The sequence below is a fragment of the Aotus nancymaae genome, unplaced genomic scaffold (assembly GCF_030222135.1).
Source record: "Aotus nancymaae isolate 86718 unplaced genomic scaffold, 86718_ANA_hifiasm-v0.15.2.pri h1tg000072l, whole genome shotgun sequence".
Taxonomy (NCBI): Eukaryota; Metazoa; Chordata; class Mammalia; order Primates; family Aotidae; genus Aotus; species Aotus nancymaae.
The window spans coordinates 9,205,858-9,222,968 of record NW_026988487.1 but is presented as its reverse complement, the minus strand read 5'-3'; the positions used below and the strand labels follow the sequence as shown (position 1 = coordinate 9,222,968).

General features: G+C 36.7%; 1 protein-coding gene across 2 annotated transcripts in view; it reads right to left on the bottom strand.

Annotated features, from left to right (window-relative positions):
- Positions 1 to 17,111, bottom strand: part of ANKFN1 (ankyrin repeat and fibronectin type III domain containing 1) — a 329,398-nt gene that overhangs the window by 157,301 nt on the left and 154,986 nt on the right. For both annotated transcript variants that reach the window (XM_012460469.2, XM_064367439.1), the window contains one exon: positions 76 to 277. In XM_012460469.2, the coding sequence (XP_012315892.2) occupies positions 76 to 277 (202 nt within the window). The remainder of the gene's footprint in view (positions 1 to 75; positions 278 to 17,111) is intronic.

Below are 17,111 nucleotides of genomic sequence, written 5' to 3'. Positions count from 1 at the left end.
CATCTCAGAATATCCTTAAACCCAAACATAACTGAACAAATCAAACTGATACAAGAATAAAAACAGTTTTGTTACCACCGAGGTCTTCCTGAGACTTAGCCGATCAGTTCTTGTCCTAAAATAGGCCTCATCAAAGGAAGAGTGGCTCCCCTTCAGTTTCTCGGAGAGGTTCCTGTACAGGCGTTTGGCTGCATTGGGAGATGAGGGAGCACTATGCTTTTTTGACTGACAGAGATGTAAACTTTGCATTTGTTGGGTCATTTTCACACGACAATTCCTAAGAAGAGGAAAGTCTGATGTTATATTTTATACACCATAAAATTATAAGTTGACACATAATTTTATAATCTCCAGTCAGTATCTGGAATCTGAATACAATGTGATAGCTGGTAGGGACCTTAGAAATTATCTGACCCAACTTTTACTGTTTTATTTATTTTTATTTTTATTATTATTTTTTGAGATACAGTCTTGCTCTGTTACCCAGGCTTGAGTGCAGTGGCACAGTCTTGGCTCACTACAACCTCCACCTCCTGGGTTCAAGCGATTCTCCTGTCTATAGATGCTGCCACCATATCCAGCTAATTTTTGTATTTTTAGTAGAGACAGGGTTTCACCATATTAGTCAGGTTGGTCTCGAACTTCTGACCTCAGGTGATCCACCCGCTTCAGCCTCTCAAAGTGCTGGGATTATAGGCATGAGCCACCACGCCCAGTCTTTTATGTTTTAAATGAGAAAGCTGAAACTCAGGGCAAGGAAGTAGCTTATTCATGGCCACAGAGCTGATTGGTGGCAAGAATAAAATGACAACTTCCATTTACTATATAAACATATTCATTTACATACAGACATATATATGATTGAATCTCTACTCAAGTCTTTACATCTCTATCCCAAGTGAGGAAGTGTCTCTCTGTAATCTAGGGGGTCTGTTAAGCTCCTCGTGGGTATATATAATTGGGACTTTTTAACTTACATCCCCCTAGATGCTAGCCTCTGTTGGGTATATAAGAAAGTGTAGCTCTGTCTCAGATGGACAGACACAAATTAACTTCTGCATAGCCCCTTTCTCTTGAGGTAGCAGTTAAGTTGCGCCTGTCCATCCGAGGCTTGGTGAACTATCCCAGTACCCAGAAGCTTGGGGAATTTATACCCGTAGGCCCATCCCTGATCACTCCAGGTACCCTGGATGGGGTCCATCAGGGCACTCACTACTGGCATTCTTCAGTTAGTACTTGACTGGTGTTTCAGAAATCTCTAATGAGGTCCCCACCAATGTCATACCTGAAGTCAGTTTCCAGATCAGCCAGGCCATTCAAAAGCCATTCACAATTACTTTGGGTTTTGCTCTTGAAATTTTGATGCTATCAAGGCCGTGGCTGCCGGGCATGTGCAAGTGTATTGGATGAACAAAGGAATGAGTGAAATAACTAGCCAAGGTAATTATGTGCAAACTGTCTCCCTGCTACAGCCTCTGATGCACTGGGCCCAGGGCTCTCTGGAGAATGCCACTGCCTTCTCACCACTTCCCCTCAAATGTTTTAAACTTAATTTCTAAAATTGGTACATAATAAGTGTACGCATTTTGGGGTATTTGTGATAATTTAGGACATTTATATAATTTATAAATATCAAATCAGTGTAGTTGGGATCCCCATCACGTTAAATATATAGGAATCTAGCATATAGGAAGACTCATAGTAGCTAATACTTTTGTTGTAGCAGGTATTCAATAAATAATTTAGAATAAATAAGTGCACCCATGAAAGTCTATTATATTTAATATGCTAGAGCACTACCCAAAAAATTAATTTCATCCTCATGGCTTTGAACTGGGTTCCATGTCTGCTAGCACAAACTAACACTGATTCACTTTCACTTCAAGAAATGGAGATTCATCTTCATGATGTTGTTAAATGTCCTCAGGCATTTTTGTGTGTGTGATTTCCAGCTTTTAAGTTTATGGATACATGTACAGGATGTGTAGGTTTGTATAGGTAAATGTGTGCTATGGTGGTTAGCTGTACAGATTATCCCTTTACCTGGGTATTAAGTCCAGCATCCATAGCTATTCTTCCTGATGCTCTCCCTCCTCCCAGCCCATATCCTCTGACAGGACCCTGTGCATCTTGTTCCTCGCCATGTGTCCACGTGTTCTCATCATTCAGGTCCCACTTATAAGTGAGGCCGTGTAATATTTGGTTTTATGTTCCTGTATTAGTTTGCTGAGCATAATGGCTTCCAGCTCCAACCATATCCCTGCAAAGGATATGATTTCATTTCCTTTTATGGCTACATAGTATTCCATAGTGTATATATACCATATGTTCTTTATACAGTCTATCATTGATGGTCATTTAGGTTGATTCCGTGTCTTTGCTATTGTGAATAGTGAGTGCTGCCGTGAACATATGTGTGCATGTATCTTTGTAATAGAATTATTTATATTCCTCTGGCGTATACCCAGTATTGGGATTGCTGGGTCAAGTGGTATTTCTCCCTGTATGTATCTGAGGAATCACCACACTGTCTTCCACAATCATTGAACTAATTAACACTCCCACCAACAGTGTAAAAGTGTTTTGTTTTCTCTACAACCTCACTAGTATCTGTTGTTTTTTGACTTTTTAATAATAGCATTCAGACTGGTGTGAGATTATATCTCACTGTGGATTTGATTTTCATTTCTCTAATGATCAGTGATGTTGAGCTTTTTAAAATATATTTATTGGCCACATGGATATTTTCTTTTGAGAAGTGTTTGCTCATGTCCTTTGCCCACTTTTTAATGGGGTTGTAGTTTTTTCTTGTAAATTTGTTTAAATTTCTTGTAGATGCTGGATGTTAGACCTTTGTCAGACGCATAGATTGCAAACATTTTCTCCCATTCTGTAGGTTGTCTGTTCACTCTGATGATAGTTTTTTTCTTTTTTTTTTTTTTGCTGAGGCACCTTTTAAGTTTTGTCTGTAACTTCCTTCAAGACAAAAAGACTTCCTAGATCCTTTTAAGGTGGTCCCACTTAGTCAGTCTTAGTGAGGTCCATGAGGCTCTACCCAGTTTTAGCTAAATGGACATATTTACACTTGGGAGGATGATGCATAGCATTGTCTGTAATGTATATGCCTGTGTGAGTATGTTTTAATAAATCTCTAATAACCTTCTCAAAAGTAGAAATGGAAAGGGTAGGTGATTTGGCATCTTTTTTCTTCCATCTACAAATCCTTTACCTTTGATTCAATCGCAAATACAGGGTTTTTTCTAACTTAGTTTTTCCATTCCCACAAAAATTCTAGATTCATATGAAAGCTGGCTCACATGGGGATTGCCTTAACTTCTTTCTTTCTGCCTTCTGTCTCTAGCTTTTTCCTTTAGCACTAATGCCCCGGTTCAAGCCATCTGTCTTCTCTGCATCATTATTATTCCCAAAATAACTCTACATTCTTTTGTATCTCCCACAGTGCCCAGAAGTCCAGTAAATAAATTCTTGTCTATTGATCAAATTCCAGCTACTTGCCTTCTAACTGATGACACCTACCCACATGGCCCCTTTTGTCTTTGCTCATCTCCCATCTGTTCCCTTCAGTCAACATAGGTTGACTTTCTCTGTCTCTCTGACTTCCTTCTCATCCTCCCCCAGCTGTCCCTTCCTTCCAGGCTATTCTGTAGCTGTTTCCACACTTCTAGCTTTCATCTATCATTATGTTTTCTTTTTCTCCTCTATATTTAAAATTTTTTTAGCTAACAGGGTGAGAAAAAAAACTTTCTGTTATTTGTTATTATAAATATGCATGCCCCTCCCAACTAATTATGCTCTTAAGTTTTTACCCTCATGGAAAGAGACAAGCATTTGAAAATCAGTGTAGCTTTAGTTTTGGAATTTGGCAGACCCAGTTGTAATCCTGATATTGTTACCTACAATCTATGTGACTTTGGGAATCTTATTTAAATTCTGAATTTATTTCATCATTTATCAAAAGACATTTATCAAAACTCTTTTTTCTAGCGTTGTGAAGATTAATCAACAAGTGAAAGGTACCTATATGCACTCAATAAATAGTAGCAATTATTACCCTAAGTCTTTTTCTCAAAATAGAGACACCAAAGTATATAATAACAATTTTTTTTTTTTGAGACGGAGTCTCACTCTGTTGCCCGGGCTGGAGTGCAATGGTGTGATCTCGGCTCACTGCAACCTCTGCCTCCTGGGTTTAAGCAATTCTCCTGCCTCAGCCTCCTGAGTAGCTGGGACTACAAGTGTGTGCCAACACATCCAGCTAAGGTTTTGTATTTTTAGTAGAGATTGGATTTCACCGTGTTAGCCAGGATGGTCTCGATCTCCTGACCTCATGATCTGCCCTCCTCGGCCTCCCAAAGTGCTGGGATTACAGGTGTGAACCACTGTGCCCGGCCTATAATAACAATTTAAATAGTTTTATTGCTTGTCTTAAATAATGTCTTGAAATTAATTTTATGTACTCAAGTAGAGCCTTCAGTATGTTTGTTTATAGTAACCTATAATAAAACAGAAATAAGAAGTAGAAACTTCAGACTACTAGAGGTAAGGATGGAATAAAGATTAATCTAAAAATAATTTAAAAATTAAAAAATAAGAAAACATAATAAATAGAAAATGTAAAATGAAGTCATAAAGTTCATGTCCTAATATTGCCTTTTCGTAAATGGTAAAATAAACTCAGAGAATTTAAATAAGGTGCCCAAAGTCACACTAATTGTAGGTAACAATATCAGGATTTCATTTGGGCCTGCCAAATTCCAGAACCAAAACAATAGGTTGACTATATCTGTGCACACAATATATTCAAAAGTTGACTTTTCCTAATAAAATACAAAGACTCTCCAACTGAAATTCCTAAAAAGTGATTTACAAATGGTACACCTAAATAAACATTTCACATAAAGATTAAAAATAAAAAAAAATAGTATGTCAATGAGAATGGCAGAGAAACGACCTCCAAAAGTCCTTTTCTCCATAAAAGCAGTGAGAATTCTTGCAAAAATGGCAAAACTTAACTTTTTCAGGATCTGGGAAATTAACCAAAGACTTGCAGCAGTCCAGGGTGTCTTTAAAGAAAAGTGGCTGAATTTCCTCAGAACAGCAAGCTTTGTGGCATTTTAACTTTCCCTATTTCCATCTTCTCCAGCTCTGTGGCAGTCTTAGAAACCAACAGTTTACATTCATGGCCTGCACCATCAAGCTACCATTGACTTTCTTCACAGAATTAGAAAAAAACTACTTTAAATTTCATATGGAACCAAAAAAGAGCTGATATAGCCAAGATAATCCTAAGCAAAAATAATGTAGCTGGAGGCATCATGCTACCTAACATCAAACTATATTACAAGGCTACAGTAACCAAAACAGCCTGGTACTGGTACCAAAACAGATATGCAGACCAATGAAACAGAACAGAAACCTCAGAAATAACACCACACATCTACAACCATCTGATCTTCAACAAACCTGACAAAAACAAGCAATGTGGAAAGAATTCCCTATTTAATAAATAGTGTTGGAAAAACTGGCTAGCCATATGCAGAAAACAGAAAATGGACCCCTTCCTTACATCTTATACAAAAATTAACTCAAGATGGATTAAAGACTTAAATGTAAAACCCAAAACTATAAAAACCCTAGAAGAAAACCCAGGCAGTACCATTCAGGACATAGGTATGGGCAAAGACTTCATGACTAAAACACCAAAAGCAATTGCAACAAAAGCCAAAACTGACAAATGGGAGTTAATCAAACTAATGAGCTTCTGCACAGAAAAAGAAACTATAATCAGAGTGAACAGGTAACCTACAGAATGGGAGAAAATTTTCACAATCTACCCATCTGACAAAGGTCTAATATCCAGAATCTACAAGGGACTTAAACAAATTTACAAGAAAAAAACAAACAACCCCATCAAAAATGGGTGAAGGATATGAACAAATATGTCTGAAAAGAAGACATTTATGTGGCCAACAAACATGAAAAAAAGCTCATCATCACTGGTCATCAGAAAAATGCAAATCAAAACACTGTTGGTGGGAGTGTAAATTAGTTCAATCATTATGGCAGAAGTGTGGCAATTCCTCAAGGATCTAGAACCAGAAATACTTTTTGACCCAGCAATCCCATTACTGGGTATATACCCAAAGAGTTATAAATCATTCTATAATAAAGACACATGCACAGGTATGTTTAATGCAGTACTATTTACAATGGCTAAGACTTGGAACCAACCCAAATGCCCAACAATGATAGTCTGGATAAAGAAAATATGGCACATATACACCATGGAATACTATGCAGCCATTAAAAAGGATGACTTCGTGTCCTTTGCAGGGACATGGATTAAGCTGGAACCCATCATTCTCAGCAAACTAACACAGGAACAGAAAACCAAAAACCGCATGTTCTCACTCATAAGTGGGGTTGAACAATGAGAACACATGGACACAGGGAGGGGAGCATCACATGCTGGAGTCTGTCAAGGGATGAGGGCCAAGGGGAGGGAAAGCATTAAGACAAATACCTAATGCATTCAGGGCTTAAAACCTAGATGACAGGTTGATAGGTGCCCAGAACTTGAAGTAAAACTAAAAAACAAACAAACAACAACAACAACAACAAAACAGTAGCTTGTTAGCCACCGGAAGAGGGCAATATAGGGTTGTAGCTCCTTTTAAACGCCACTTCCAGCATGAAGGTTATTATTATTTGACTAGCATGAAGGTTCCCTAGAAAACCCTACTCAGAAGGTTAATCTTTATTTGCTCTGACTTAGAGGTCACCAAGGGCTAATAGCCTTTTCTTCTGGGTTTCTTTTTTTCAAAAACAAATATTAGCAATTGTTTAACAATAGTTTAACTATGTTAGATGGGGAATTAGATGTCCATAGAGGGCTTTGAAAAGCTGTCATTTTCCTGAGAATCTAACAAACTACAGGGCTGAGAGCATGCTTAGAAGACCTGAGAAGATCCTAAGATCCCATCTCTCTCTGACTTCATGGCTCTGCACACAGGAAGTAAAGACTAAGATGATATTCTCAGCTGCCTGGCTAAGTATTGAAGGTGTGCCCCAACATACACATGCAGAGTTCTTCAGCAAAAACTAGGATGCTTAGTTCTAGGCATCTAAGAAAATCTCTGTTCAATCATTAACTCACCACTAAGTTAACCAAGTAGTGACTTCAGTGGCCACATATGACAAAAGATACAGACTTTAAAAATTTAATTCTGAAAAATTATTAAACAACAATGAGCACTGGGGAGGAGGGGTAATATAATTTCCAGAGTTGCTACATCATTAATAAAATGCTTAGTTTTCAAGAAAATTATGTGTGAGGCATGTAAAGAAATAAACATTATGTCCCATGCCCAGGAAATAAAGCAATCAATAAAATTATTCCTGAAGAAGTCCAAATGTTGGACTTACTACACAAAGACTTTTAAATTAGCTCTTTTAAATATGTTCCAAGAACTAAACCATACCCAAAGAAATAAAGAAAATTATGAGAATGATGTCTCACCAAATAGGAAATGTAATAAAGAGATAGAAATTATAAAACAAATCAAGGACCAAATAGAAATTCTAAAATCTAAAAGTACATTAACTGAAATGAAAAATTTACTCAACAGCAGATTTGAGTAGGCAGAGGAAAAATCAGCAAACATAAAGATAGATCAACTATCTAGTATGAAGAATGAAAAAAAAAAATGAAGAAAAATGAAGAGTCCAGATCTCCTTGCAACACTGTCAAGTGTACCAACACACAAACAACCGGAGTACCAGGAGAAGAAAAGAGGTATAGAAAGGCTATTTGAAGAAATAATGGCCAAAATATTCCCCAATTTAACTATGCATCCACAGGCTCAATGAACATTAAGTAGGATAAACTCAAAGAAAGCCACACATAGGTACATCATAATCTAACCATTAGAAGCCAAAGACATAGAGAAAATGTTGAAGACAGCAAGAGAGAAAAGGCTCATCACATTCAAAGGATCTTCAAAAAGATTAACAGCTAATTTTCACCAAAAATCACAGGAGCCAGAGGAAAGTGGTACAACATAATTAAAGTGATGAACAAAAAAGACTCTCAAGAATTTCTCTACCCAACAAAACTACACTTCAAAAATAAAGAGGAAATTAAGATACTGCCAGATAAACAAAAACAGAGAATTTGATATTATACATTCTCTACAATAAACACAAATGGAACTCATTCAGGTTGAAATGAATGGACACTAGATAGTAACTCAAATCCATATGAAGAAAGATAAAGCATTGAGCAATGACACATATAGACTCAAAATAAAGGGATGGAGGAAAAGCTACCAAGCAAATGGAAAACAGAAAAAAGCGGAAGTTGCAATCCTAGTTTGTGACAAACAGACTTTAAACCAACAAAGATAAACAACAACAAAAACCCAAGAAGGACATTACACAATGGCAAAGGGTTCAATTCAACAAGAAGGTCTAACTATCCTAAATATATATGCACCCAATACAGGAGCACTCAGATTCATAAAGCAAGTTCTTAGAGACCTTCAAAGAGACTTAGACTCCCACACAATAATAGTGGGAGACTTTAACACCCCACTGACAATGTAAGACACATCATCAAGACAGAAAATTAACAAAGATATTCAGGACCTGAACTCAACATTGGAACAAATGGACCTAATATCTATAGAACTCTCCACCCCCAAACAAGAGAATATACATTTTTCTAATTGCCACATGGTACTTACTCTAAAATTGATCACATAATCAGAAGTAAAAAACTCCTTAGCAAATGCAGAACTGAAATCATAACAATCTCTTGGACCACATTGCAATCGAATTAGAACTCAAGACAAAGAGATTCACTCAAAACCATACATTACATGGAAATTGAATAACATGCCCCTGAATGGGATTTGGGTAAATAATGAAATTAAGGCAGAAATCAAGAAGTTCTTTGAAACTAATGAGAACAAAAATACAACGTACCAGAATCTGCAGACAGCTAAGGCAGCGTTAAGGGAGAAATTTATAGCATTTATAGTGGCCCCCATCAAAAAGTTAGATCTCAAGTTAACAACCTAACATCACAACAAAAATCATTAGAGAACCAAGAGCAAACATATCCCAAAGCTAGCAGAAGACAAGAAATAACCAAAATTGGAGCTGAACTTAAGGAGGTAGAGACATGAAAAACCATTCAAAAGATCAATTAATCCATGAGCAGGTTTTCTGCAAAAATTAATAAAATAGATAAACTGTTAGCTAGAATAATAAAGAAGAGAGAATATTCAAATAAAGACAATCAGAAATGATAAGGGGGATATTACCACTGACCCCACAGAAATACAAACAACCATCAGAGAATATGATAAACACCTCTATGCACATAAACCAGAAAATCTAGAAGAAATAGATAAATTCCTGGACACATACACCTTCCCAATATTGAACCAAGAAGAAACTGAATCCCTGAAGAGACTAATAATGAGTTCTAAAATTGATGCAGTAATAAATAGCCTACCAACCAAAAAAAGCCCAGGACCAGATGGAGTCACAGCTGAATTCCACCAGATGTACAAAGAGCTGGTAACATTCCTACTGAAACTATTCCAAAAAATTTGCAAAGAAGAGAGTTTTTCCCTAACTGATTTTATGAGGCCAGCATCATCCTGATACCAAAACCTGGCAGAGATACAATAAAAAAGAAAACTTTAGGCCAACGTCCTTGATGAACATTGATGCAAAAATCCTCAACAAAATACTGGCAAACTGAATCCAGCAGCACATCAAAAAGCTTATCCACCATGATGAAGTAGGCTTCAACCCCGGGATGCAAAGTTGGTTCAACATATGCAAATCAATAAATGTGATTTATCACATAAACATGACTAAAGAAAAAGAACACATGATTATCTCAATAGATGTAAAAAAGGCTTTTGATAAAATTCAACATCTCTTCATGTTAACGACTCTCAATAAACTAGGTATTGAAGGAACATGCCTCAAAATAATAAGAGCCATGTATGACAAACCCACAGCCAACATCGTACTAATGAGCAAAAGCTGGAAGCACTCCTCTTGAAAACTGGCATAAGCCAAGGATGCCCTCTCTCACTACTCCTATTCAACATAGCACTGGAAGTTCTGGCCAGGGCAATCAGGCAAGAGAAAGAAAGAAAGGGCATTCAAATAGCAAGAGAGGAAGTCAAACTATCCCTGTTTGCAGAGGATATGATCTTATATCTAGAAAATCTCACAGTCTCGGCCCAAAATCTTCTTAAACTGATAAACAACTTTAGCAAAGTCTCAAGATACAAAATCAGTGCACCAAAACTACTAGTATTCCTATATGCCAACAACAGTCAAGCCAACAGTCCAAACAGGAATCTACTCCAATTCACAAATGCCACAAAAAGAATAAAATACCTAGGAATTCTGCTAACTAGGGAGGCGAAAGATGTCTACAAGGAGAACTACAAACCACTGCTTAAAGAAATCAGAGATGACAGAGACAAATAGAAAACATTCCATGCTCATGGATAGGAACAATCAATATCGTGAAAATGGCCATACTTCCCAAAGCAATTTATAGATTTAATGCTATTCCTATTAAACTACCATTCACATTCTTCACAGAACTAGGAAATACTATTTTAAAATTCATATGGAACCAAAAAAGGAGCCTAAATAGCCAAGGCAATCCTAAGCAAAAAGAACAAAGTTGGAGGCAGTACACTACTGGGCCACAGTAAGAATTTTTTTTGCCATCTATGCATCTGACAAAGGTCTAATAGCCAGAATCTACAAGGAACTTAAACACAGTAGTAACCAAAACAGCATGGTACGGGTATAAGAACAGACACATAGACCAATGGAAAAGAATAGCAAACCCAGAAATAAGACTGTGCACCTACAACTATCTGATCTCATACTTAGAAATAAATTCAACAAAATAAGTACAAAACTAATTTTCAAAAAACTATAAAATATCATTGAAATACATTAAGGAAAATAACAAACGTGGAAAGACATTCCTTGTTCATGGATTAGAAGACTTGATATTGCCCACCCGATGGGAGGCACTGACTGGAAATTGGAGAGTGAGGTAGTGGTATTTACCCCTCTTCATCTATGGGGTATCCCTTTCGATACAACTTATTTTCTCTGCATTACAGAAATTGCTTCCTCCTTTTGTCCCTTCAGGCTTTACCATTCTTTACCGGTTTTCACTAACCTGCCCATTCTTTTGTAAGTGTTCTTATTGGTAACCTCCCCTCTGTTCTTCTTTTTGAATGCACTATATGATTCTTGCTGGGATCCTAAATAATACATTGTGTAATCCCTATAGCATCCATAAGAGTGTCTTGAAATGGATAGAAGCAGTACTCTTTGCAACTTTAAACTGAACTGAAAAAAAATATTCAAGTGTTAATAAATATTTGACTGGTAAAATCAATACAGAGTCCTTTAAAAGACTGGACAAGGAACCTATATCTGTCATGTTAAAGCTGGGATATCACACTTAAAAGAACATTGCTTATTAGCCATTTTCACTGGAAAACCCACAGGTTGAAGTCTATCATCACATTTTATTCCATTCTTTATGGTGGTTTTAAGCACAGAATTGAAAGTATGGCTCTGATATAAGGCTGACCGAACTTTATGTTTTGGCTCTTTAACTTATTAACTATATGACCTTGAGCAACTTATTTAGCTTCCCTGAACCTCAGTTTCCTCATAGTTAACATTATTCCTCATGTTAATAGCAATAGTCATGTATTGTCCAAAAAGTGATATCAGACGTTTAAATGAGCAAATATATAAAAAACTATTTAGCAGAGTGCTTGAAAAAATAGGTGTTCAATAAATATTAGTTATTATCCTATAACAGGTCTTTTGAGGTATACTTAACATAAAATAAACTACATGTTTTAAAAAGTACAATTTGATTAGCTTTGACATAAATGTTCACTCATGAAACCACTGTCACTATCAAGATAATGAAAATACACATTATCCTCAAAAGTTTCTTTGTGTCTTTTTGCAATCTTTTCCTCCCTCTCCTGACTAAAATCCCTTCACTGCCCCCACAGTTTCTAGGGAAGTATCTACATTCTTTCTGATACTATAGATCAGGTTTCATTTTATTGACTATATAAATGGAATAAGTATGTACACTTTTAAAATCCAGCTTCTTTAACTCAGCTTAATCATTCTGAGATTCAGCTATACTCTGTGTATCAATAGTCCTTCACTTTTTATTGCTGAGTAGTATTCCATTGTATGGATATGCCACTATTCATTTATTCAATTGTTCAATTGTCAGATGTTACTTTAATTTAAGAATATTTAATATTAAATAAAAAATTAAAACCCATGGAGTTTGCTTTAATCAAGAAGATGTATGATTTTCTTCCTTAATAAAGATTTAGGGGGGTTGCTTTAAGCAAGAAGATGTATCATTTTCTTCCTTAATAAAGATTTAGGGGGGTTGCTTTAAGCAAGAAGATGAATCATTTTCTTCCTTAATAAAGATTTAGGGGGGTTGCTTTAAGCAAGAAGATGAATCATTTTCTTCCTCAATAAAGACTTAGGGGACCTGAGTTTCAAAGAGAGGGAAACACACGGTTGGTCAAAGGTGGTCTGGTCTCTACAACATGGCTATAGGACCAGGCTTTAGGAGATAATCAGCTAGGAACCGCCTTTTATGGGAATGTTAATTTCTAGTTTTGCATTTTATTTTTCTATGTGCTAATAATTTATCCTAAAGTCTTTAATAAATGTCATATTAAATGTTACAGCCTACCAAACCTTTAAGAAATGATACCAATTCGATACACAACTCCTCCAAAAATTTGGCTTCATTTTCAAGGCTAGCACTGCCCTGATACTAAAATGGGGAAAAAGGCAAGACATGAAAACAAAGGTATGGACCAATGTCTATCATTAACATGGAGGCAAAAAATTTCAACAGAATGTTAGCAAATTAAATCCAGCAATGTATACTATAAAAAGGATAATACATCATGACTAGGCGGGGTTCATTCTAAGAAGGCAAGGTGAATATAACATCTATCCATCCATTAATGTCAATGTGATTTAATACATTAAAAGAGAGAATATTGAGGAAAAACTATATGATTATCTCTATGGATTCATAAAAAGCAATTGGATTTAATAATATACATTTATTCACGGTAAATGCTCTTTCAGGAATGTAAGGGAACTTCTTCAATCTGATTAAGGTAATCTGTTAAAACCTACATCACACTTAATGGGTAAAGATTAAGCTCTTCTTTCTAAGATCAGAAACAAGACAAAAATGTCCACTCCTACCTTTTCTATTGTATTGGGCATCCTAGCCAGTGAAGTAGGGCAAGAAAAATAAGTCAAAGACCTTATATATTGGAAAGAAAGAAGTGAGATAGTCTTCATTTGCAGATGACATGAAAGTTTACATAGAATAATCTAATAAATCTATAAAAATCTACTTATGAAAAGCCTAATGTTGAACATGACATTATATTAAATAATGAAATTAAAGAAGAGCTAAATAAATAGAGATAAATACCTTGTTCATGGATTGGAAGAATAAGTATTGTTAAAGTGTCACTTCTTCTAAATTGACTTATATATTCAATGCAATCTCAATCAAAATCTTAGCAGCCTTTTTACTTTAGTAGAAATTGACAAGCAGATTTTAAATTTTTTATAGAAATGGAAAGGATCTAAAATAGCCAAAATAATTTTGAAAAAGAAAAACAAAGTTGGAAGACTTATACTATCTGATTTCAAAACTTCCTATTAAGCTATGGTAATTAAGACATATGGGATTAGATTAAGGATAGCCATTTAGATAAAGACAGTATCATAAAGATAGAAGTATACATGAATGAAACAGAATAGAGGGCTCAGAAACAACCTGTACATATATGATCAATTCATTCCTGAAAAAGGTGTCAAGGTAATTCAATAGGGAAAAAGATAATCTTTTCAACAAATTGTACTGGAACAATGGTATAACCATATTGAAAAATTTTAAAACCCTCAGTCTCTATTTCACATCATATACAAAAGTTAACTTAAAACAGATCACAGACTTAAATATAAAAGCTAATACTATAAAATGTTTAGAAGAAAATATAGGAAAAAGTCATACAGTAGCCTGGAGAATGCAGGTCCAAAATGAGAAGAGTAGCCTGTGCAGAGTGGAGCCTTGTCACGCTGGTTTCACAACCACCTGTTCCCTGGGCTTTGCTGCTTGCATAAGCAGAGAGCCTCGGCTGCTGCCATCATCCTGTCTCCTAACCCTACCAGCTGTCTCAGGTAGGGGGTGTGTTTTGGCATGGCCTCCATTATGCTTGTTTTGACAGTAGCTGCAGCAGCCCTGACCCAACAAGACCCACGAAGGCCTCAGCTTCACTTGTGGCTACCCTGAGAGACTGAGTAACACCACTGGAAATGGAGAAAATTAGACCAGTGAGACACAGAAGACTGGCAGTAGCCAGTAGATAATTTCCTCTCTATTCCTTGCTGCAGACTGTTCTGAGGGCTACCTGGAAGCCATCACATGCAAAAAAACAACAAGACATGTTTTCTTGTGAAGCGATTGCTCTTTCAGTTACAGCCACCTTTGTTTTCCTTTCTTCCTTGACTTACTTCCCTTTTTTCTTCACTCTTGATGCCCTGGGGTTGTATCTCCCAATACCCAATAGAATACTTGCAATTAGCTTTACCTTAAGTTTTGTTTGTACATGCTAAAATAAGATAGAACAATAACTGTCTGAGGAAATAGGTACTATATTCTCATTTTACTGAGGCCCAGAGAGGTTAGGTAACTTGTCCAAGATGTTACAGCCAGTAGGATTTGAACTCTGGCTCCAAAGTCCATGCTTGTAACAACTATGCTATTATTATTTCTAAGGGACCTTAATCCGGCTGCCTGTCAGCTTTGTCTTCCTAGATCTTGATTCTGAAGTCAAGGCTTCTTGTCATGTTATGAGTCCTGGCACCTCCAGAGTTCATGTTTCACTGGAGCTTGGCTGTGGGACTTTCTCAGCTTATTTGTACTGTGACAAAAAAAACAGGAGTTCTAACCATGCTTGACAATTAGGTAGACAGATACAGTCAGTGAAAGAGATATTGCTGACCAGGATAAGATTGCTCTTGTAGCTGCGATGTGAACTACGGGACCTTGAGGCTTCAACCTGCCTGTCACTAGGCAGAAAAGAAAGTTAGACTCTTGCCATTTTCCATCAGCTGTTAACATACCAGATGTGTTTTTGAGTGCTAAAGGGTGGCCAATCCTATTACAAAGATGACATAGAGTGGAAGCCACCTTTCTGGTTCCTGTGCATTTTAATATATGTATAGTAAGTGATAAGTTTTGAAAGGTCAACTGTAACTCCATGGCAAGAGGAACACTATTTTTGAAGTATGAAAGCATATGTTTATGAAGAAGAAGATATAAAAATGGTTAGTATTGATTCTATAGTTTAACATATACTTATGGATGATCTACTTTGTAACCTATATATCCTGTGATAGACCCTAGGGATTTAAAAGTAAGTTAGTCTCCCACATAGGGTAACAAACTGTCTTAGTTTGTTCAGGACTTAGAGGGTTTCCAGGATGCAGTACTTTCAGTGCTAAAATTGGGGAAGTCCTGGGCAAACTGAAATGAGCTGGTTACCCTATCTGCCCCCAAGGAGCTCATAGGCTAGAAAGGAAGTCAGTTATGCAAATGTATAGCTATGAAATAGTGTGGTATGTGAAATTATGGACTAATAATACCAGCTTATACTTCTTGATATTGCTTGGCTGTGTCCCCACTAAATCTCACCCTGAATTGTAATAATCCCCACATGTCAAGGGCAGGGCCAGGTGGAGATAATTGAATCATGGGGTAGTTTCCTCCATACTGTTCTCGTGGTAGTGAACAAGTCTCTGAGATCTGATGGTTTTATACATGGGAGTTCCCCTGCACAAGCGCTTTTGCCTGCCACCATGTAAGATGTGCCTTTGCTTCTCTTTTGCCTTCCACCATGATTGTGAGTCCTCCACAGCCATGTGGAACTGTGAGTCCATTAAAGCTCTTTACTTTATAAATTACCCAGTCTTTCCTTTATAAATTTCCTTTATTAGCAGTGTAAGAACAGACTAATACACTTCTATGACACTTTCTATGAGCCAGGCACTATTTAGAATAATGCCTGTTTTAGTCCCTTCAGGATGCTATAACCAAATACCATAAACTGAGTTGCTTATAAACAATAAACATTTTTTTTCTCACAGTTCTGGAGGCTGGGAAGCCCAAGATCAAGGCATCCAGTAGATATGGTGTCTGGTGAGGGCTGACTTTCTGGCTGTATAGAACTTAAGGCAACTTTCAGTTGCTGAAATTGCCCCTGTACCCATGCATATGGAATTAGCAGCTGCAAATGTACTATGATTTGAGAAGCTCTAGAAGGCTTATTTGTGCCCCCAATATGTCCCATCTCTTAGTATTAGGGTACCTAAAATTCTTTCATCAGAGATTCAGTTAAGTATTGTATAATAATCCTCTTGCTATATCTTTACATGGTGGAAGGAACTAGTTAGCTCTCTGGGGATAGGCACTAATTTCAATTATGAGGGCAGAGTTCTTATGACCTAATCTCCTCTTGAAGACCTCAGTTTCTATTACTACCACCTTGCAGGTTAGGATTTCAACACGACTTTGGGGGAAACATAAGCATTCAGTGTGTTGCAGTATCACTGCAACTTTTACATGGATCAACTTACTGACTTTCATAATAGCCATGTGAAGGAAGAACTATTATTATCTCCATTTTACACAGATAGAAATTGAGGCACTACTAAAGGGCAGTAAATCTGGGATTCAAACCTAGGCAGCATGAGCCTAGATCTGAGATCTTAACCTCTAAACACTTCTCTCAAAAAATCTAAGACATAGAAGTAGCACAGAGGGGCGAGTGATGAACTTTCTGGGTGAGAGGAGGTGGTCATCGGATAAAAGGTGGTGGGAAAATGGGTTAGAGAAGGTGATACCTGAGAAGGATTTTGAATGATGAATGAGGTATTAACTAGCA